Here is a 21663-nt window from a genome sequence, read left to right as displayed (position 1 = left end):
CACATTAGCCCAAATTATGAACACTCCATCATGCTAGGGTGCTCATGAACACATGAGCCCAATCAGGAAGATTTTAAGCCATTTTGCTACTGGCAACCAAGCTTTGCAGGGGAGTTTCATGCACTGTCACTGCCAGCACAAGATCCCAAGGGTCTGCCAGGCTGGATGCACTACCCAACCGAGCTGGTCTCCCAGGACTGGCACAGAACAGGGGAGGCATACCTCACTGGTCAAGATAAGCATTTAAGCTGCTTCCAATAATAATTTCATTCATTAAACCACGCTAAGCAGATTTGCTTGGTCTTCAAAATTAAGTCAAACGTGCAGAAAGGAAAGTGCACCTAAACTGATTGTACAAAGTTAGCATGGGCTCTTGGCATAAAGGTCCGCCTGCCAGGGACACACACAGAGGTGCGAGGCTGGCTGCAGCAGTGTATCCATGCTGAAACAGGTCACACAGGCCTAATGAACATCCAACATCCATTGTCCCCTGTCACCAAAGGGTGTTGAGAAGTGATGTGACTGCAGGGATGTGATTGCAGGGCTCTTAGGACTCATAGCTTATAGAGAAGTGCACAGGTCTCCAGACACTTCTGGCTTGTGTTTCTGTTGTGCTCAGGGCCAGTCAAGAAGTTCATGCAGCCAAATCTTAACACCTATTGAGTTTCCAATCCACCTCACCCAATTATTCCCACCACCCCATCTCCCTTCTGTTTTCTGAAACATGCTCTTCACTCCTCTCCTCTTACTGTCTTTTCTTTCCTTCCCACCCTCCATTACCTTCTTGACTTTTACCTTGCTCTGATAAGATCTCTAAAAAAAATTCCCATTTTCACAGATATTCATGTAGCAACTGACACCTTCTACCTGTTCTTGTTTTCCACTACTTGTTCTTCTCCCATTCCCATTGCCCCTCACCCCACTCATAAACATGCAAGCCAGATAACCATCACAGGACACAGACGGCAATCCTGATGGCAGACAGCATTGAAAGAACAATCAGCTCCTGCTTCCAAGCCCTTACATACATTATCAGATGCTGTGAAGCTGAGCACAATTGGCTATAGCAAGAGGAGAGGACAACACGGGTTTGGTCAGGTATATAGAGACTGACATTCCTTCCCCAAAGTTACCCAGTGAGAGGCTGTTTCACCGTGTTCTCCTTCCCTTCTATGCAGACACAAATTCGTAGGGATACTGGTTTTGCCCAGATACTGCCACCAGCGTTGTGGCCACCACTTCTGACATCGGGCTTTATTGTGTCTTGAGTGATCCATGCCCTCAGAGATCCACACCCCCAAGGACTATAGGGTGAGGCTCTTCCTAAACATTGTCTGGGCAAATGCTCCTCACATCATGAATGGCATTGTTTGATGTGGTATGCATTTCCCTGCAATGCAACCAGACCTGCCAGGTCTGGCAGAAAAGTCTTAGGTTAGGTCATGTGGAAGATGTCTATCTAGTGTACTGCGGGAAGGAACAGCTCAGGAGAAGGCTTCAAGGACAACCTATTTTCTGTATGGTAAAAACCACAACAAGGGACTGACTCTGCTGGCCTAGCCCTTCCTCTAGGCATCCCTCAACTGCACAACAATCTAAGTAATACCCATTATAAGTAATTACTTAGAAGTTACTCAGTAAAATAGGGTATTACTGTATTACATCTGTTCTCATGATATTCTTATCATAAACTATATATCCCATTCTAATCCATGTCGCCCTGTTTCAATAGTAGCTGCTGAATATTCTTTCCTTGTGTTCCTTGGGACTGCAACAACAGGCTAGTTAAAAGCTGCCCAGACCTATAACACTAAAGCTTCTTCCCAAATTATACATTTTCATATCATGCAGTTAGCCTACCAAAGCACAAAGGGAGTGAATCTGCTCATCAAGTATGGGAAATCCATGTTTTGTTAAAATATTTGTCATTCTTCTGGTGTGCTGAGGAGGGGAGAAAAAACCACAACTGGTTATATATAAAAGAAAGGGGGGGGGGAAGTCTTCTATTTATTTTTTCCTATATTCTTTCCTTTAACTATGTGGAAATGTTATTCTAAAATACATATAAGGGATGAGATTAAAAAAAATTGCAGCAAGAAGGAAAGATCTGATCAGCTGGTATCACCCCAAAAACAAATGAAATATTTCAGGTTAGGATCCATCTCGGCATATATTTTAACGAATGGATTGCAGTGTAGAGAGGACAGTGAAATTCACGTGCTCCAAATATCCCTGAGCTTTCATTCTAGAACATTAATGGAAGATTCCTAGCCAGGCTGAGTTTACTAAAACAAAAACAGCTCAAGGTCACACTTCTTAAGATATGTTCAATAGAATCACTGAAAAGGGCACATATGTTCCATGCAGATATATATGTTAATCATATATGTTCTTACTTTTTGAAACCTGAAGTGTAATGGGACTATATTTATGTTAAAAGCATTTAAAAAATCAAGAAATCAATTTCTGGTAAGAAGCCTTCATATGAGAAATAGTAAATATTTTTTTCCATCTCATTTTCTTTTCTTTTATTTCATTTTACATATATCAAACTATTTATTAAAAGCTATCAGTGTACCTACTTACCAAAAGTAAATCCTGTGTACTGCAAAACATGAAGGGAAGTGTGATGGTTCATTTAATTTCAGGTTTCACTTCAGACTTCAGGCACATAATTACAAGTTTAGGCTTTTAAATCAGGTAATACAAAATGTTGTGTATTTTGTGTAGTTCTGGTGAACTGTAAACCTGAAAATATATAACATTCTGGTAACTTATAAATTTTTACTGTCTTTACCTCTACATGCCTTTCTAAATACACACACACGCACATTTACACACAAGAGAATTAACAAATTGGTCAGAAGCAACTAATAGCAACTACTGATTATGCTGGATGCAGAGCTAAATCCTGCAATATTAGCACCTAGAGAAGCGTCTGAGCCCCTCTACCCCAGGCGATAAGATACTCCTTTCAGTGGCTGAGGTGAAGAAAACAATTGTAACTCAAGAAAGTGATTTTGCAATGTATTTTGTTCACCTATCTGCCTTTCTATCAGGCCCTTGAGAGTGAGGGCATACAAAGAGAGTAGCTGCTGAGTATTATTGGGGAAAAAGGAGGTGTAACAGACAATAAGTAAATATTAGGGGTTGGTGGTGGTGGGTTTCTTTCCGTTTTTTGGGGGTTTGTTTTTTAAGAACTGGCCAGTAAAGGAGCAAATTCTAAGAAGCATAATTGACACAGTAGATTGTAGGATTTTAATCAAGCAATCCATACATCTTTCCTTCTAAAAATTGCAGTCTTTCTTGGATTGTTTCCCATATATATGCTAATTATAATCTTGAAAATTTAAGTAGGTACAATGTTGTGTCAATTTGTTCACTATTTAAAATAACAAAAGGGCTTCATCTCCAAGGAGAAAGTGCACAAAAGGAGATTCAGCAACGCAGGAGAAGGAAATTCCAAGTACCTAAAAGCCTATAATAACTTCATTAAAGAGGGAGAGAAATGCAACTGAAAGCAACCTGCCTGCGATATTCTGAACAGCACAATGGGGGTAGATGCCCTACATGGACCAATTCCAGTGGAGGAAGAGATATAAAATAAGCAGATTAGGGGGGTTCCTGAACATCGTTACAGAGGCACATATACAGTGTTCCAACAAAGGGCATCATCAGGCATGTAAATTCAAGCTCTACCCATGGAAAGAGAAAAGGAACCGAACAAATGGAATTAGGAAGGCATTGGCAGCAGGACAAAGACAAGGACCCGCCAGAGCCTAACACACCAAAATGTTCAAGAGGGAAACTTTTATTGCATTGGACTGAGCCAATGAAGAAATAGTAAACAGTGGTTACAAATGTGTTAATCTGCTGCTTAGGACACTGAGATTTAGAGCAGCTCATTTGCACTGGTGATGTTCCTTTATTGTTCTTCCTCCCACTCCACCCCCCCATACACTGCGAGGAGCAACACGTTGTAGAGCACATACAGCAAAGGCTGGAACCCTGCAGGCTGTGGAGGGCGCAGCTGACTCGTGCTGCAGCTCCCTTCGAGGCCATGCACTGAGACTCTTTCCCTTAGAGAATAAGTCATAATGGGAGGAGGCCAAGCTGGATGTGGGAAATACATGTTTGTATCTTACTTCTGTATAGTAATTTTTTTCCGAGGTTAATTAACATGGATTTGGGCTCTACTTTTGGCATCAGGAAAGTAATTTAACTGACCCGTGGTTCTTTTCTTTTCCCACTTGGAAAATAAGAATTTGGATCCTTGTCTGTCTTTACACAAGCCTCTGAAGATCTGAGGACAAAAAGCTGAGTTGGCATCACACTGGGACATTAAAATATACCTACTTTAGCTCTCCCAAGTTTCTGGCAGTGACCATCAGCCCTGCTCCCACTTTTAGTACCTTGAGAAAACCCTCTTTCAACGAAGAAATCATGGAGTAACAAAAGGTCACCAAAATAGCTCCAACATCTCCCTCTCTTGCAGGCTTCCACCTTGTCCTGGTTGCTGTAACAGCGCCTTGGAGAAGGTGGTAGTCAAAAGTCAGCAAGAAAGAGGCTTGGAAGAGACCAGTCTGGACCAGAGCCTGCCTTACACAGCTGGGAGCACGAAATGCCCCAAGACCAGCTCAGCCAGGCCAGAAATTCCAGGATTGAGGTCATTGTACTGCAAAGTAGCCATTGTAGTGAAATCAATAGGGACGTTTTAAAATACACTTACATGACAATTCCAGTGTCAGAACTGAGCAAGTCAAAGAAGGTTGTTCCTCATAACAGGTTAAACTCCTGAGGGTGGAGATAATCTCCCAGCAGGAAGGGAAGAAAGTGCTGTGCCCGCCTGGGCCAAGACGCTTTCACACTCCCCATTGCCAGCTTTAGGCTACAGAGCCGGCCATTATCAGAGTCATTGTCATTATTATCCTAAAATCTGCTGCCTGACATTCAGGCATCTATCAGGAAAAGACCAAGACCCTATTAGCGCAGGGGATGAGCCCCCAGGAGGAGGGGAGGCAACTTGATCACAGAGAAATCAACACTCCTGCTGGCTACATTCCTATCAGCCCTGTTAATTCTAAAGTGACATTCATTGGTAAATCTAATTTTACCATCCTTTCCCATCAATCAGTCGAACAAGTCTCCTACCGGGGTTGTTTTTTTTAATTGTCTCACACAATAATTTTGCCTCACAGACACATGATCTGCTGGCCCCGGAGGAAGCTGAGCATCAAGCCTCCGTTCGTATGTGAAAACGATGTGCTCAAAAAGCACCACTGCCAGTGTGTCCCGACTGTGTGTGTGATATCTGCCTTCCTGCTCTCAAGCTGCAGTTCAGGAAGTCACCATTTTCCTATTAAACATATTCATCGATTGTGAAAGAATGTCACTCCCTTTCCAAGTGATGCTTCCAAAGAACATGATGCTTAAATATTAGAAAAATCCTTTACCTGGAAGGAAAGCTTCCATTGCAAATGCACATTAGAGGTTTGAAAACAGTCGTCAGCAAAGCTCATGTATTTTACTGATACAAAAAAACTGTTAGGAAAATCATGAACTTTCATTCGTCACCTCACCAAGTCAAGTCCCGCTGAGGTTCTAATTCCTAAAGTTGATTCAGAAATATTTCCCCTGTTTTAGATGGCTGGTCACAAAAGATACTATCTGACAGGTTCTCATTTGTAATTCTAAGTTAATTCAATATTTTAGCAGCAACTCCATAAAATACAAAATGAAGTAACAATTAGACCATACTCACACTCCCCTCCCCCCATTCTTTTTTGGAAATTAAATATTTGATTGTTATAGAATCTTTAAAGATCTGGGTATATTAAAAAAACCAATTGACTTCTTGATATATTGCTAAGTGAATGGAAACAGGTGAAAGCTTGCAATAGTCCTGTAGCTGTTTAGGAAAAAAAAAAAAGGAATCTCTAAAGTTGTTGGAGATTTATGTAAAATAATCCAAACTCATGAAACTGAGTGTGAAGAGCAGTCTTTAAGGTGATGAATAGTACTAAAAGACCTCTTTACCACTCTGAAGGTAGTTAACTGAGCTGACTGCCTCGAGCATTGACACCTTTAAATGACATGTTTATCAAGGCAAAGATGGGTTAAATTTGTAAAATATTTGTCCTTCTTCTCCTGCCATACGTTAGTGCACTAAACCGTGTAATTGTTTTATTTTCTTTTTCTCCATACCCTGAAAGTGATTACGAAAAGAGAGCAGTGAAGAGCCTGACGTTCAAAGAAACTAAGGTTTAACTCTGTCTACTGGCAGGTGGGGAGGTGGGCAGGAGGCTGCTGATTGCCTCCCTCCCATCGGAATAGTTACAATAGCGCCTTAAAAGCTCCTTCTTACAGCCCCCCGGGGACTGCTATGTATACAGAAACATATAACGCCCCTGAATCCCGCTGAGGCGCTGGCTGAGGAAGGAATCCGCCCAAAAGCGAGAAAAGATAGGCAAGATGTTGGACTATAGAAGGGTGGAGGAGAGGCAGAGCTGTTGGCTCGGTCTGATCCATGGCCATGCTGAGACCACCACGGTGCTCGGGCTCTCATGACCACCGCATAACTCAATACGCTGCAGATAAGGCACCTACGGCAGGTTAAACTTCTGACGAGTTTCTAACGACTGTAAAAACTCCCCTTTGGCCTTGGGTGTTATAACTATTTATGAGGTTGACCTTTACTCTCTCATGTATAAATCTTTGGTAATATGTCTTTGAAACCTTGACAAATACGGACCTACACAGTACAGGTCAATACCAATACAGTAACGTAGTAGAGCAGCTTCCACAAAAGCAGATGCTAAAGTGTATTACCAGAAAAGCTGCTTCAAAGGGCTTCCCCCTTCAGCTGGGCACCGTCAACTTTTTCTTATTACAGAAGGGTCCAGGGAATGGAAAAAACAAACATGCAAGGGATGCCAAATATCAATGTGACATAAAATCTGGAAAGGGTATGAACCATTATCACACCGGGGCCCAAGGAAATCACGGCTGTCAGCAGCAGTAGGACAACAGTGACTGCCATCTGCCATTGCTGTAGAGTCTTCTGTTCATCCTCCGATTAGGACTTGGAAATAAATTGATGGTGTTGAGTACCTAGTGTGAATCTCACGGCATTTCTTGAAAAGTAGCTCTAGCAAATTCGTTATATTTTGCAACATGAATGCCATCCAAAGTAGTAATAAAACTGAGAGTGGATAGTTATTAGTTTTGTATTCAATTTACTTGAATATTCAGTATTGCTTGACTTTTCAAAAGGACATTTTTAATAGATGTTATACACATGCATGAGCATATGTACATGTACCCAAATGAATATATATAGGTGTGTATATGTACACACAAATAAAATGAAAAGTCTGTAATATTCTGTTGAGAAGGGTGAATACACTTGGTAAATACCTACACAGTGTAGAGGATACTTCATTTTGATTTTAACCCACCTAGTACAACTCTATTGTTACCATGCCAGTTTAATACTTTGTATCATAAGTATTATGGAAATAAGTGGGGGGGTTCCTATGACAATGATTAAAATCACAAAACTGTGATTTTAATCACCGTGCAGAACTATGCATATTGTATAAACACAATATGAATCATCTTTGACCATCATGTTCTAACCTAATGAAATTCTACTGCCAGGAGGATGAGTCCCAAATACTAAGATTGAATAAAAAGTAAAGATAAAATTAAAAGATTTTATAATACTTTTTATTTCCTTATCACTGCTAGAAAAAGAATTGATATGTCTACCAGAAGAACAACTGTCCTCCTTTAGCCCTCCCATAGAACCTTTTTTGTCATAACAACATCCCGACCAAAACAGCTCCAAGGAGACAAAATCAATCAAAGCCATAAAAGGAGAATGTTTTTGTCTTGCTAGGCCCTACTGCTCATGTCTTCTAGTTACAAAACCATCAGCAACTAAACTGGGTTAGACAGACCATCTGAATAGATCTGACCAGTTACTCTAACCAAAATCAACAGACCTTTTTAATTTGAATAATTTACAGTTTAAAAACCCCAATATATAGAAACAAACTATGTTAACACCACGGTAATGGTGTCACATGAGCATAGAAACAGAAAAGTAGCATAAAAGCCCTCAATCTAGACACCTTCCCTAGGAGGAGTTAATGTCACAGTGGTTTTCTCTGAGACTGCCTCCTTGCCTGCAAATCTGGCACCTGAACTCTTTCTTGGATGGAAAGAAACTCAAAAAACCCCAAACTACCTGATAGGCAAACTTCCAAAATATAAGGCTGAGGGCACCCTTGTGAAGAAGTCTGGGGGGATGAGTAAAGAACTAACCCAGATGCTTGAGCAAATAACCAAATATCTCTTTTCCAGGAACTTTCCCTTTTGATGACACATTTTTTCATGCTGAATTTTGGTTTTTTGTGTATTAGATTAACGATGAGTGGGATCCCTCTAGTTCTGAAACTAAGAGAAAAAAGTCTTAGAAGAAGAGGCATGGGTTAAATTGAAGCCTACTGTGATGAAGTACAGTGATAAATCTGGTACTATCCATACAAGATTTCATACCATCCTTGACCAGAGATTCAACAAAGTTGAGAGAGAGAGAAACTCTGACTAGTAAACTCCTGGATCAGCCTCCTTACACTGTGTGTAGCACAGACACCCAGCAGGGGACTGTCTTGGCCCTGCTGGCTTCAGAGCCATGGTGTGAAGCCTTCTTTCACTGCCAGAGTGAGGAAGGAAGCTTTCAAGAAGGCAGCTCTAGACACACCAGAAAAGCAAGATCCTGCCCTCCAGGGCAGGACTGTCTCTCTTCCAGCACTGCACGTGGCTGATGGAGGGGAAAGCCCCCAGTTCATCCAGCATCCTTCAGCGCTGCCAGCTCCAGCATTTGCTGCTCCTGTCTTGCCCATCCCCAGTAACAGTCGGAGTAGGATACTGCCAGCCCATGTTCCCTCTCTGCTTACTGATGGGTACATCGGTGGGAAACAGCCATACCTCAGGCTCTCGGAGGAGGTTCAAGAAAAAGAGCAGATTCCCCTCTGGTTATTTCATTGAGGTTTTCACATCTCTGGAAGAAAAAAAAATTGAAAAACAAATCCACTTTTCATTAAAAGAATCGTTTGAGTCTGTTGGTGAAACTGATACTACAGAAATACACATTTCTGTGTGCTGCCTTGCTGCCCTATAATGGCTCTTGCATTAGGGACTGGGGGCAGGGGGGCTGCTGTTGTCCATTTACTTTAGTAAAGATTGCTATTGAATGAAACCTTTAATGGGGTGTTTATGCTCTCACTCAGCTAAGAGCTCCGAGCTTGGGGCAGAGTAGTCTTTCCCTCCACCTTGACAGCTATTAGAGAATCAATACAGGTAATCCCTCAGCTGGCCGTCAGCACCCGCCGCTGTGGGGCTGCCGCTGCGGTGGGGTCACTTGTGGGAAAGCGAGACTTCTCCGGGGAGGACTTGTCACAGTACTCCCCCCCCCACCGCTGCACCGGGCCAGCATCCTCCAAACCACGTGAAGCTCTGCAGCTCCGGAGGGAATGCCACTGATTCCACTTAAATTAAGCTAGAGGATGGACTCTACCCTTTCTCTCTAGGGAGCAGGAGCCTCACTGCTTGATTTCACTTCAGGGATTATCTGTGACTTGCCCTTTTTGGCCAGTATAATCCAAGAAGTCATCCCTTTCTCCTTCCTTCATCCCCAGTGGATGTTCTCTGCTCCTCCATTTCTGTTAGGGACCAGGGTATCTCCTACCAGCTCTGCTTAAGTCCTTGCAGTCAAAGAAGGAGAGACTGCATTTTCTCACTGCTGCTCTGCAGACTGATAATACTGTAGTTTGCAGGACTGTGTGGCATTCTCACACTAAGGCATGCAACAGTGCTCTCTACACTACTAAACTGCTGGGCTAGCCAGAGGTTAGCCTTGTGACAAGAGATTAGTCCTGTGAATTTAAGTCTGGTTTGCCATTGCTGCAGTGGAGATGAGCTGGGGTTGCAGGACAGTCCCTTCAACATGAGCTGCTGCAGAGTGACTGCTGGGGATGGAGATGGAGTAGAGTCACTCAGGTCAGGCAGAGGTGCTGTGATACTCTCCTCTGGTGCTGCCCCGTAGCCCATCATCAAGGGACTGGCTTTTCAGAAAAGGCATTCACTGGTGGAGATAAAGCCTCTCTAAAGTTGGAGTCAAACACCATAAGAACACAGACAGTTGCTGAAGATCTGGATGTGTTTTACGAGGTCAAAAAAGAAGGAAAGAAAAGTGCAAGGACACTGCAAGGACAGTCTCACACCCCCTCCATGTGCCCAAGGCCTTGCACTACCTACATAAAGGAGAGACAGAAGGGAGAAGGTGCAAGGGGATGTGTGCGAGGAGAGAAACGGAAAAGTGTCTGTCAGGGTGAAACAAACACCAGCACTTGCTGGGGGCATGTAGGAGACTGGGGACCCAAGCAATTGCTTTGTTAAGCCAGTCAGGGCTCCTCTGGTGAACGGCCTCTCGTTTAATGGACTCTCGTTTAATGGACGGTTTTGTTTGTGGCATTAACTTTAATTCACTAAGCTCCTTGCTGCTTTTCACCTATCCTCAGTGGTTAACCACCTCCCTCTTCTCAAGAGTCCCCCAGGGTGACAGCGGGACAGAGGCTGGGGCAGCAGGGGTATGGGGACCAGGTGTTTGAAGAGCAGGGATATGCAAGAAATGCTGGAGGCAGCAGATGTCAGTGTCCAGGCCTTTTGTTCCCTCACACTGGCAAGCCCGAGTTCTGGGACCACCTTTTTGTTTTTCTCTCCCTATTGTCATTCACACAGGAGGGACTTCTCAGGAGTTAGCCTCACAGAGTCTCATCTCTCTCTCTCTCTCTCTCTCTGTACCCCACTGCCCCAAGAAACAGTTGATTGCGCTTATACTCTGGTTTCTATTTAGATCACTTTCTATTAACATTTAAAAAACCCTGACAGAGTTAATGCAGAACACTGAAAATCAGCCAGTGTCTTACAGGGCTGGTTAGTCCCAATGACTTGACTTGCCACTCCCCTTGGCAGGACCATTTTTAATCCTCGTTAAGAGAAAGAACAGCCAGAACAGCCAGAAAGCACACATCCTTTGCTTTAGTGAGAATGTGACCCCAGACAGGGATGTCACCCTGCAGACAGTTTAAGGTAAATTGAGTGAAAAGCACAGGTGTCTATTGCACAGTGTATTATTTTAGCCACTGTCACAGAAAATAATACTTCTGTCCTATATTTGAACGTGCCAAGAAATTAAAGAGGTGGATCCAGTACAGCATGCAAAGCTACAGCCCACTCCCCTGAGAACTGTGGGAATGTCCTGTTTTCTGCTGACTCAGCTCAGAAATGGCTGGCAGGGGCATGGAGTACCAAGGTGCCTCCTCAGGAGGGACCTGGCAGCTGGGGCTGCCCAGCAAAAGGATTGAGCCTTTACAGTTGGTCACAAATATTCTCCCTTGAACTTGCAGTGCAATCTCCCTCCTGCACGTGGCCTTCTGTACCATGCAGTCATCCTGGGAACCTGCCAGACCAAAAACTGCAATGTGCACACATGCTCCCTCCCTCCCCCTTATCTGTGTGTATAAACATCCGAAATCCCACTGCTGGCTGGGCTGGATGGAGCTGCACATTCATCTGGCTGCTGCCAGCATGGCTACAAAAGGTGCAAGTAGTAAATATGCAAATCCTCGGGGAAGAAAACCTCAGTGCTGGATGCAGAGGCTACATGTACACTACAGGAGAACTCCCTGGTCTCTCCTAAACCCTGGCTGGCAAGGACAGCAATAAGTTTGCATTGACAATCACTGCATTTTTCTTGCACGGAACTAAAATCTGCCGTAAGCTGACAGGCTGCTCGGCTTGCCTTCCCTCCTGCTCCCTGCTGCTTCATTTCTCTCCACCCTGCTGTGAAGTGTGCAGAGCCAAGTGCCATCCTCTCTGTCCCCAGCCCTAGCACAGCTGGGACTAGCTATTCAAAAGACAGAGGACGCTGCTATAGGGTAGTTAAATGCTATAGGGTAGTTAAATGCCTTATTTAGTTCTCAATCTGGATCCATCATCTTGCTTGGGCAAAGTGGGAGTGAACTCAATCTAGAACTGAAAGGCGCCAGCTTTCATGAACTATTGGGACACTTAAGGCCCAATCCATCAAGACACTGGGTGCCTTTAACTTCAAATGCAGTCAGCTGCTACCCAGCAGGACAAGGAGAATTCCCAGTAAGACAGTTTGACTCTGTAATGACTTACAAATGACAGAGAAAACACCCTTCATCCATTTGCTAGTACCTCAAATACACAACTCCAGTGCATCTGGCAGAAAACAAGCCATAGCCCATCAGTGTACATTATAACCTCCAGTAATTTATTTTCATTCTTTGCACCAGTGTAACTGTAGTAATATTAATAATTAGCATCAAAATTTACATATACAGGTTTTAATGTGCAAGGCAACCAGTACAATCACACGTACAAGTAAAACCCTTCACATACTCTTTTACAGGCAACACATCAAATGCTGTAGAAAGGTGCAAATATTTTAGTACAAGATATTTGGGGGTTCTTCAAGAAGAAAACGCACACAAGTAAGAGCACTACAGATGCATCATTTAAGTAAACAACCTGTATTCAGAAGAAATCAGGAAGTTACTTGCATGGGAAGCTAACCATGCATTTCACAGTACTTTAAAGCCACTCCTAGTCATAACATTTATGTCATTATTAGTGAGCTGATTTCACCAAATCCTGAGTTACTTAAGGTACTGAACCAGCAAAGCCTTCACACACATAATTCACATTTCTGTGGGCCAAGATTCTGTATGCTTGAGGAAAAAGACCTCCTAATGACAAGCACCTGTAAGAAAGATTCAGTTCCCCTACCTGTTCATCAGCATGGATTTGTAGACGTAAGTACTGTGATAATTTTCTGCTCAGGAGTGAATATTACCCATTTAGAGGTCAGGAGTTCAGCCCTCAATATGCACAAAATTCAGCCTTCTCTATTATAGTGATATTTGATATTAAAATAAGCAAAAAAAAATCAGACTCTGATTTTCATTCTACCCTAAAACCTACATGTATATGTACAATACAATTGGACTTGCTTATTTCAGATATTGCCTAGTGCTGGGCCTCAATATTTTACTTATAAGTAAGTGGTTCAATAAATACTGAAAAAATATTTTTACTATGAAGACAACAAGGACAGAGCATATCAAGTACAATAAAACTTACAAAAATTAGTGCAAATCAATATATTTATGGATACAATATCTGCACGATATAAGTAAATGTATGGGTAACATTTTTTCAAGTTCTATTCTGTATTTAGAGACACCAAATTTGGCACAAAATAAAACCTTTTCTTATACTTTATGTGCAAAATCCTTATTAATATGAGCTGATCTAGAATACTTAGAATATCATCATCCCAGTAACATCAAACTACTTGTGTTCATCAACCAGCTCCATCAAGGGCTTCCATTATGTCTCCTGAATGCAACACACAGTCTCACAGGCAACAGGGAACCACTCGCAAATGCACAGCCTCCTGCCAATTGTGCTGGCCACTCGGTGATAATAAAAACTTCTGCACTAATTACAGCACTCCCTATACTCAGTGGTCCTTCAGCACAGGTTTTTTGATAAGCCTCCTAGTTGATATTTCACATTGCCATTGAATACCATTCTTAACAATTTTGAAAATACATAAACTTGAACAAATCACCCCTGACTTTGTTGTATGGTCAGTGAGAAATGGAGGATGACACCTTCTAGTCCTCCCATGGAGGCAAAGGCTTTCCTGCAGTCTGGGGGAGGAATTTCACATGCTGACTTTTAGGCTCTTAGGAGTCTTGGCATCACATATTCTATAGTTTAAGATTTTAAGCAGAGGAAGGGAGTGCCACTATAGCAGTCATCCATGTAGAGCCAGGAGGAAGCAGAAGAGTCCACCCTTCATATCAGGACTCACCACAAAAAGCCATCTGGCCTGGACCAGACAGGCTGAATGATATTCAGAAAGAAGAGTGACTGTGCCTACTTCTGGCCTGTGCTGAGACTACAATGAAATGCCACCTGACTGCTTATGATCCACCTTGAGAGCTCACTGATGTTTCTTCATGTTTGGTCCTCTAAACTCTGAGAAGGCAGAGCTTCACTACCTCTGTTGCCTGGCATGTCAGGCCTGCACATCTCACCACACCCTGATTCTCTCCCTCTGGGCTACCCAGCATCTCTGGAAGAGTTGATCTTCACAATCCTGGAGCTCTCCATGTCCCAGCAGCTGAACGAAGAAATTGAAATACCTCTATGTTGGTCCAGCAGTGTCTCTGAGGCAGTTCACATTTAAACAGAACATCATTAGAAGACTTACAGGATAAGGGAAAGTAGACCCCATACCTGTGGTCATGTGTCCAAACAAAACAGGTTAAATCAGCTTTGAGAAATGCACTTGATACAAACATCCCTCACACAAGTTTTGATGTGGACTACACCAGGAAGTCCACAGCCATGGCGCATTACAGACTCAGAAACACCTCTCAGTGATCTTTGTGCACAAAAGGTTTTTGAGAGGTAAAATGCCCTCCTGCCTGTTAAAATTAGGGTATGAGAGGAGAAGAAAGGACAGGTTGAGTAACTAATGTTCCACTTCACCACAGTGTGGCATCAGGGCGTACCCAAAAAACTCCTGTCCCCTGGGCTCAGTCATATGCCTTGGGTCCAGAGGCTGTACCTACCTCAAGAGTCACTGCACGGGTGAATGTCACCTCCCATGGTGTGCACACAACCATGGACAAACAGATACACACACACTGATACACACATGAGCTGGTCCAGGACACACCTGCAGGGTTCCCAACTAATGAACAGTGTGGATCTTCATGTGGAAGTTATAATCCTCCTGCTCAGGGAAGTGCTGGCCGCACACTGGGCACGTGCAGCCCTTCTCCTTGCTGTGCGTGCGGCGCACGTGGCTGTCGTGGGCTGCATGTGAGGCGAAGGCTTTGCCGCAGTGCTTGCACTTGAAGGGCTTCTCCCCTGAGTGCTGGCGGATGTGAGTGCGCAGGATGCTGGATGCCGTGAACGCCTGAAGGGGCACAGATCAGAAAGGGGATGGAGTTGGAAGTAATTTGTTTTCACATATGTAATATCCACCTTCAGCTAACCCAGACCCTACCAGAAGCCATGCGACCTGAAAATTAAGTCCTGAAATAGCTCACATCCTCAGATAATTGGAAAAAAATCAAAAACCCACAGCAATGAGGAATCAGAAGCCAATAGCTATTGTTATATAGATGTGGCTGAGTCTAGGGAGATGGAGATAGATGAAGCTCAGAGAAAGATTTCTGACCAGAGACACCAGTAAATATCTTCCTTCATGTCAGAGGTAAAAAGTCAATACTGTCCTAATTAGCTTTGCAGCTCTTTAGTGTTTGGGAAATATAATGCAAGCTTTTCTTTCAATTTCAATTTTCTAAGTTAAACCCTTTCACTGGCTTGAGATTCAGCTGCTAGAATTCATCCATGCAGTCCATCACACATCTTTTGCAGATTCATTTTCCCTGCTCCATCATTACTCTTTTTTCAGTCAGATCTTCCAGCCAAGTCCCCCACCACTACACACACACTTGAGTAGCAAAGTGTGCACTTTCCCACTCTGTCATAAAGACCTCCTCCATTTGGGGATAAAACCCTCTCCCCAAAATTTGATCAGGAATGTTGCAAAGTTGCCAGTGTTTTCCTCATTTTTCTTTTCCCAGGACACTTTCACTATTTGCAGACCACACACAAGAAATTCTCTCTACTAAGTTTTCGCAGGAAATGGCAATACACTTAAGACCCTGGAGGTATTATATTAAAGAGGCCAAAATGTGTTTGAGGGACAGAACGGTGATGTTGACGCAACACTGTTCCTTTAATCTCACAATGTTGCCCAAATAGTGACTGCTTTGCTTTCACAGCAAAGGAGTTGGGAATGCAAAGCCACCATTAGAGGTAGAAGGGGAAAAGGGGAATAATGATTACATAGGACAAGCAGGTGAGGATTCTTTATAACAGCTCCTGGTTTTCCAGCCTCAGAAATGATGGCTATGTCCCACGATAGGTGCATCCTGGACTAGCAGTTTAACCTGATTCAATCCACAGCAGTCAAATGAGAACTAACTGGAGGCTGGTCAAGGATCGCTAGAGATCTCTTTACTGCAGTGCAACTTGTAGAGCTCTGCCACTTCCTTCTGTGATCAGGAGATAAGGGATGACATTTCATCCTAGACTCTGCCTACAAGGATTTGGGATCTTTGGGAGACAGAAAAATATAATAGCCAAAAGGAGCATTTTCCAAGGTTTGTTACTTCAGGACACTTCAGCTCTGTGTTAGTCTAGCCAGTCATAAACAAAACATCTCTCTCCCAAATCAGGAGCAGCTGACGACATGCTGATGGTGTTTCTGCATTGCATGGACACTCCATAGCACCTGGAGCCCTACCAATATTCATCCAGCAGCAGCCTGTACCATCCTTTGTCTGCTGGGAGAGTTGTCACTGCTTTCACAGGGAGAGCTCACCTGAATCATCCCTGCCGTGATGGGCAGTAGCAGCCGAGCACATTTTGATCAGTGCTGTATGGCTCTGTTTGTCTTCTTTTCCAAATGAAACCTCTATGCCCAGCTGCACACCTACAGCCCTGTTATTTCAAGGTAAGCATGCACAAATCCCTATTGTGCAGGTTCAGTTTACAGACCAAATCTCTTTACAGCAATCCAGAAGCAGTGTCACTAGTATCAAAAGCTACCTATCTGATGAAAACGTGAAATACTGGATCTAGATACGTGCCTTGGATGGTATTTGAAATGCTCTCAAGCTTTCCTAGACCTTATTTCTGCAGCAGATCACTGAGCTGGGATGAACCACAAATTCCATGTCAGATGGAGACCAGATCTTGTTTCTTCGGTCTTATCCAGCCCTATCGCTTTAACTCACAACTGCTCAGAATATACACACTTACCAGCTTAAATACAAAGCATTTTCTTGAAAGAAAACAGAAAAGAAACAAAGGATAACAGAGGACAAATGGAGGGATGGGACAGGGCTTTGCCTTACCTTGTTGCAGTAGACACATTTGTAGGGGCGCTCCCCAGAGTGAACCCTCATGTGTTTGTTCAGGCTGGAGGACTGAGAAAAGCTCTTCCCACACACAGAGCACTGGGGGCAAAAAAAAAGGGCTGAAGTTAAAGTGAAGCGTACAACAGCATAAAATTTTTCATTGTAGTAGTTTCAATAACATGAACAGGAAATATTGTCTTTCAGTAATAAAAATCTGGGTATTTCTATAAAATCATCACACTTTAAAAAAAAGTAAATCAAGCTCCACTTGCTATTTTTTTCCTTAAAGATAAACTTACTAAAAAAAAAAAATCTTAAATTGACCTCTTACAATAATAACCATTGTTTCAGAAATGTGGAGTCAGCCACAGCACTAGAAAGGAAAAGGGAAAAGAAAAAGGGGAAAAGGAAAGGAAGGGAAGGGAAGGAAAAGAGAAATTAAATGGTATTTAACACTTCATATTTAATAGAATGTGTTTCATCTGTTACTAATTCCATGTAGATATTCTGACACTGTAATAACACCATTTTAGTTATAAAATATTTTCCTGAAAAAAAATCACATAATTGTAAGATGATCTATAAAAAGGTATTTGGAGAATTTTAGGACTGATTTAACTGTGCCATCTCAAGCACTTAAATTTGCCCTTCCCAAACCTTTAGAAAAAGTCTGATTTTTCAGTCTCAGAGAAAGCTAATGCTGAGCAAGGTGTTTGGTGGAGATGAGTAAAGTATTTTAAAGATTTGCTTTCATCAATTGAAAATCTGCTCCACATGGAGCGTAAAACTTTTGACTCCCGTTTGGATCAACAGAAACAAATGTCGGCCAGTTCTCAGACCGTGTGGGGGGGAAACAGACATGAGACATCATCATTCCTGATCCTGGATAAGGGAAGCCCCACACTGTTTAAGAAAAGGAGCAACAACCATATGAAAATATCCAAAAAGCCCAGGATAAAATTCGTTTCATTTAAAACTCTTACTGACACTGAGGGGTTTGTTTTCCCCATATAAATCCATTACATGTCTCCAACTAAGCTTTGCTGCACAAGACAAGCTCTCCCTGCACAGGCAGAGCGTCCCACCAGGGAACTGCCACGGAAACTGGAGGAGGGGGAACATCATCAGCATCTTACCTGGGCCAAAAAAGACTTCTTAATCAGTTTCCCCAGAAGAGCCAGTGACTGAGGAGAGACCCGGGAGCAGGCTCACCTTGTGAGGTCTGTGCTTTTCGTGAACGTGTAGAATATGGATTCTCAGCCTGTCTCTTTTTTCGAAGGATCGGTCACAAAGGTGACAAGGAAATTTGCGGTCCCCCTGGTCCACGCAGCGAGTGTACTTGAGGTGTTTGTCCCGATAGTACTTGTAGGCAAAAACCTTGCCGCAGCGCTCACACTTGAAGCTCTCCCCGGCTTCTGTACAGCAGAAACGATTACACCACACGTGCCATTACACCACGGCAAAAGGGACTCAGTTTAAATCTGCATCCTTGTCAGAGCTGGGACCCAACGGGGAATTTTAAGTCTCCGGGAGGGTGATAACGGTAAACGGATGCTGGCAATATCATTAACAAAATACACGTCAGGTCTCCTAAGCGTTCGCACAGCTCCTTTCCAAGGGAGGGGAACAAACCAGAGCCCATAGTCTGCTAAAATGATTGGCTTTAGCTACTGACTTCAGCAAAGACAGGATTTCATCCTTGTATCTGTATGAACTTAGAGAACATGTGAAAACCCAGTGCAGAGTCCCACATAAAAGCGTCTCCCCATATGGAACCATTGCCAGGTATTTCTTATCAAGCACTGTCCGTAAATTTTACCTCCAATCCCCAAGAGAAAATAATTTTGCACACTTTTTCTATCGTTTTCAGTTAAGTATCAAACAAAATAAGACGTTTATTTGGTTTTCTTTTGTCTTTCAAACCGTTTGCAACCACTGAATTTAGGAACAACACCGGAAAATTTTAAGATATTTTTGTATCCTTTTCTGTCTTTAATAAAAGTAACTTTGGCTTAAACCTTAAGATGAAACGAACAATTTAGCATCAGTCTGAATTAAACGCTTCCAGACAACAGGTACAAAAATTTCCATTACAAATTTCCGCGCCAATTTGCTTCTCTCCCCTTCTGCTGCACCTGGTCGACACACCCCTTCCCCGCTCCAAATCTTCCCGCATGGGCATAAATCTCCACAAGTTTCACTTTTAAGAACGTCATACTTTCAGTACATTACAAGCAGAAGTATCCCACCCCACTCTCCGGGAGTAAGTGCATTTGCCACTTCTTTTGCAAGCAATATCGGCACTGTGGGATCGGAACGACTTCAGCCTGCCCCATTTACTGAGAGCGTTACTTGAATGAAAAATATCACTTAGTCAGGTGTGCAATCCTAAGATGAAACAGGACCAAAAAAGGAATGACTCCGAAAAGCCCTTCTTCTCCCCAAACGGCACCTCTGAACAACGGTGCTGCGGGGCCGAGGCAAGCTCAGCCCGGGACGACCAGATGTTTTACAATCGTCAGACCAACACTTCTAACTCCCTGAGGAACCGCGAACTGAGACCAAGCTGTCGGGGCAGAAAGGGGCACCTCTTGCTCCCCGCTGCCGGCAGCCCTCGGTGCAAGCCACGGGCTCCTCGGCGCCGAGGGGAAAATGCTGCTTTGGGATGGTGGAAGTTGCAGGAAGGGGCGGCCGACGATCGGCTCCCCGAGAGGGCGGGCAGATCCGGGGGACCGGGGCTGCGGGGCCACCGCCACCTCGAGCACCCCCGCGGCAGGGCCGGTCACCCCCCACCGGCTCACTGCAGGGTCTGGCAAATTTTTAAAATAAAACATAGCTGGAAAAAGGTGATGTCTGTGTTTCTTTACCTCCGTGCCAATCTAATCCCTGCCAGGTACACGCCTGTGGGGAAAAGGGGCAGTGTCCCCCGAGGGGTCGCTGGTGGGCTCACCTTCGGGGTGCTGCGGAGGCTTCTTCCCTTCCGACATGGCCTTTAAGCTGATGGGGATGCCCAGGAACTGCACGTAGCAATCACCGTACCACACCAGCAGCTCCTGTTTAGGGAAGATTTCCTTGCAGGTCTCGTAGAAGATTTCTCCCTGACACTGGATAGCCGTCAAATTCTGCTCCTCGGGGAACCTGGCACAGTTCACCAGAGACATCCAGTTGCCAGCGGCGCCCTTCCCGTCTATGAAATGGCTCAAACGACCGTACTCAAAGATCTGCAGAGCAGAGAGAACAGGATCAGGTTTGACCAACCCATCCCGCACGACCGGCTCGCATCAGTCCCACCACCCACACTGGGTCGAACCCCTCTTGCAGTCTACGGGAGAGGGGCGGCCGAAAGCCTCGCCCCGACCCCGCACTGGGAGTGCAGGGTGAGCCCAGCGGTGCCTCCGCTACCTCCCACATCAGCGAGTTGTCGTCGTAAGTCTTGATCTCGCTGGTGTTGATCACTTTGCCTTGGAAAGGGCCGAAGCGGACTCCTTTGGGAATGGGGTCCGTGCAGAAGACTCCAAGGTGAGACACGTCCCCGTAGGCCACCCGCAGCACCGAGAGCCCTGCGGGGGACAGGGCGCTGAGTGCGGCGCGGGCGGCCCAGCGCGGACGCGGGCGGTCCCGGGCCCTACCTTCGGGTAACTGCAGCGAGTCCCGGTCGAGCAGCGGGGCGGAGGAGTCCGCAGTGCCTGCAGGAGAAGGACCCCTTCTTCAGCCCAGCACCGACCCTGAAGGAGCGGGTCCTGCCTCCCCGACAGAAGCCGCATCATTCCCCGGCTTTTTAGGGTGTGGGCTTATAACACAGGAAAATCACAGGGAAAGGAAATCCAACGTGCCCCCGCCGATGGCCCTTTAGCCTGGCTGTCGGGGGATAGCCTGCACCCCTCTAGGAGCCGACCCGAATCCCCTCGCACCCCCGGCTGCAGGCAGAACCCTGCCTCCCGGTGCCACCCAGTGTCCCTCCCGCCGCCGTCGAAGACCCCGTTACCCGAGCTGGCGGGGGACACCCGGAGCCCCGAGATGGCGTGGAGGCTGCCGGTCGGCTGGTTATTCCGGAGCGCCCCGTATAGCACCGCGTTGAGCTCCTCCTCGGTGAAGTGGTACCTGCAGCTCTGCCCTGCCGCCCCGTCGGCCCCCGGGCTGCGGGCAGTCCTTAGCGGGGGGCTCGGATAGGGCGGCGACGGCGATCCCAAGGCCCCCGTCCCGTGGGCCGAGCCCTCGCTGGGAGGGAAAGGAACCGGCAGCTTGGTGTAGAGGGGCAAGGGGAGGCTGGGGAAAGGCTCGGCTGGCAGGGGAGGCGGCTGGGTCAGGAAAGCGGGGACCCTGCTGAAGGAGAAGGAGGGCAGAGGCGGGGAGGAGGGAACCAGCCCGCCCAGGGGTTTCAGGGGCTGGAAGAAGTCGGGGGCCGCCTCGAAGTACTGGGCGGGAGGGAGGAAAGAGGGATAGTAGGAGGCGAGGCCAGGGCTCATCCCGAGAGCGTCTCCGCCGTCTCCGGGGACCGACTCGCCGGACAGGGACAGAGCCATGTCAGGACGAGCCGTCTGGGAAGGGAAAACGGGAC

The 21663-nt window shown here is 45.1% G+C and overlaps 1 protein-coding gene across 1 annotated transcript; it reads right to left on the bottom strand.

The window, feature by feature from the left end:
- Nucleotides 1-14863: 14863 nt before the first annotated feature.
- PRDM14 (PR/SET domain 14) lies at nucleotides 14864-21628 on the bottom strand. Its single transcript, XM_027674669.1, has 7 exons — nucleotides 21091-21628; nucleotides 20735-20791; nucleotides 20508-20665; nucleotides 20056-20326; nucleotides 18318-18520; nucleotides 17103-17204; nucleotides 14864-15091 (listed from the first exon to the last, which is right to left on the bottom strand). Exons 1-7 carry the CDS (start codon nucleotides 21626-21628, stop codon nucleotides 14864-14866), a joined length of 1557 nt encoding a protein of 518 aa, XP_027530470.1.
- Nucleotides 21629-21663: the final 35 nt, after the last annotated feature.

Source organism: Neopelma chrysocephalum, unplaced genomic scaffold (genome assembly GCF_003984885.1).
Source record: "Neopelma chrysocephalum unplaced genomic scaffold, ASM398488v2 Primary Assembly neopelma1_22, whole genome shotgun sequence".
Lineage (NCBI taxonomy): Eukaryota > Metazoa > Chordata > Aves > Passeriformes > Pipridae > Neopelma > Neopelma chrysocephalum.
The sequence above is the reverse complement of the archived record's forward strand: the minus strand, read 5'-3'. Positions and strand labels throughout refer to the sequence as shown.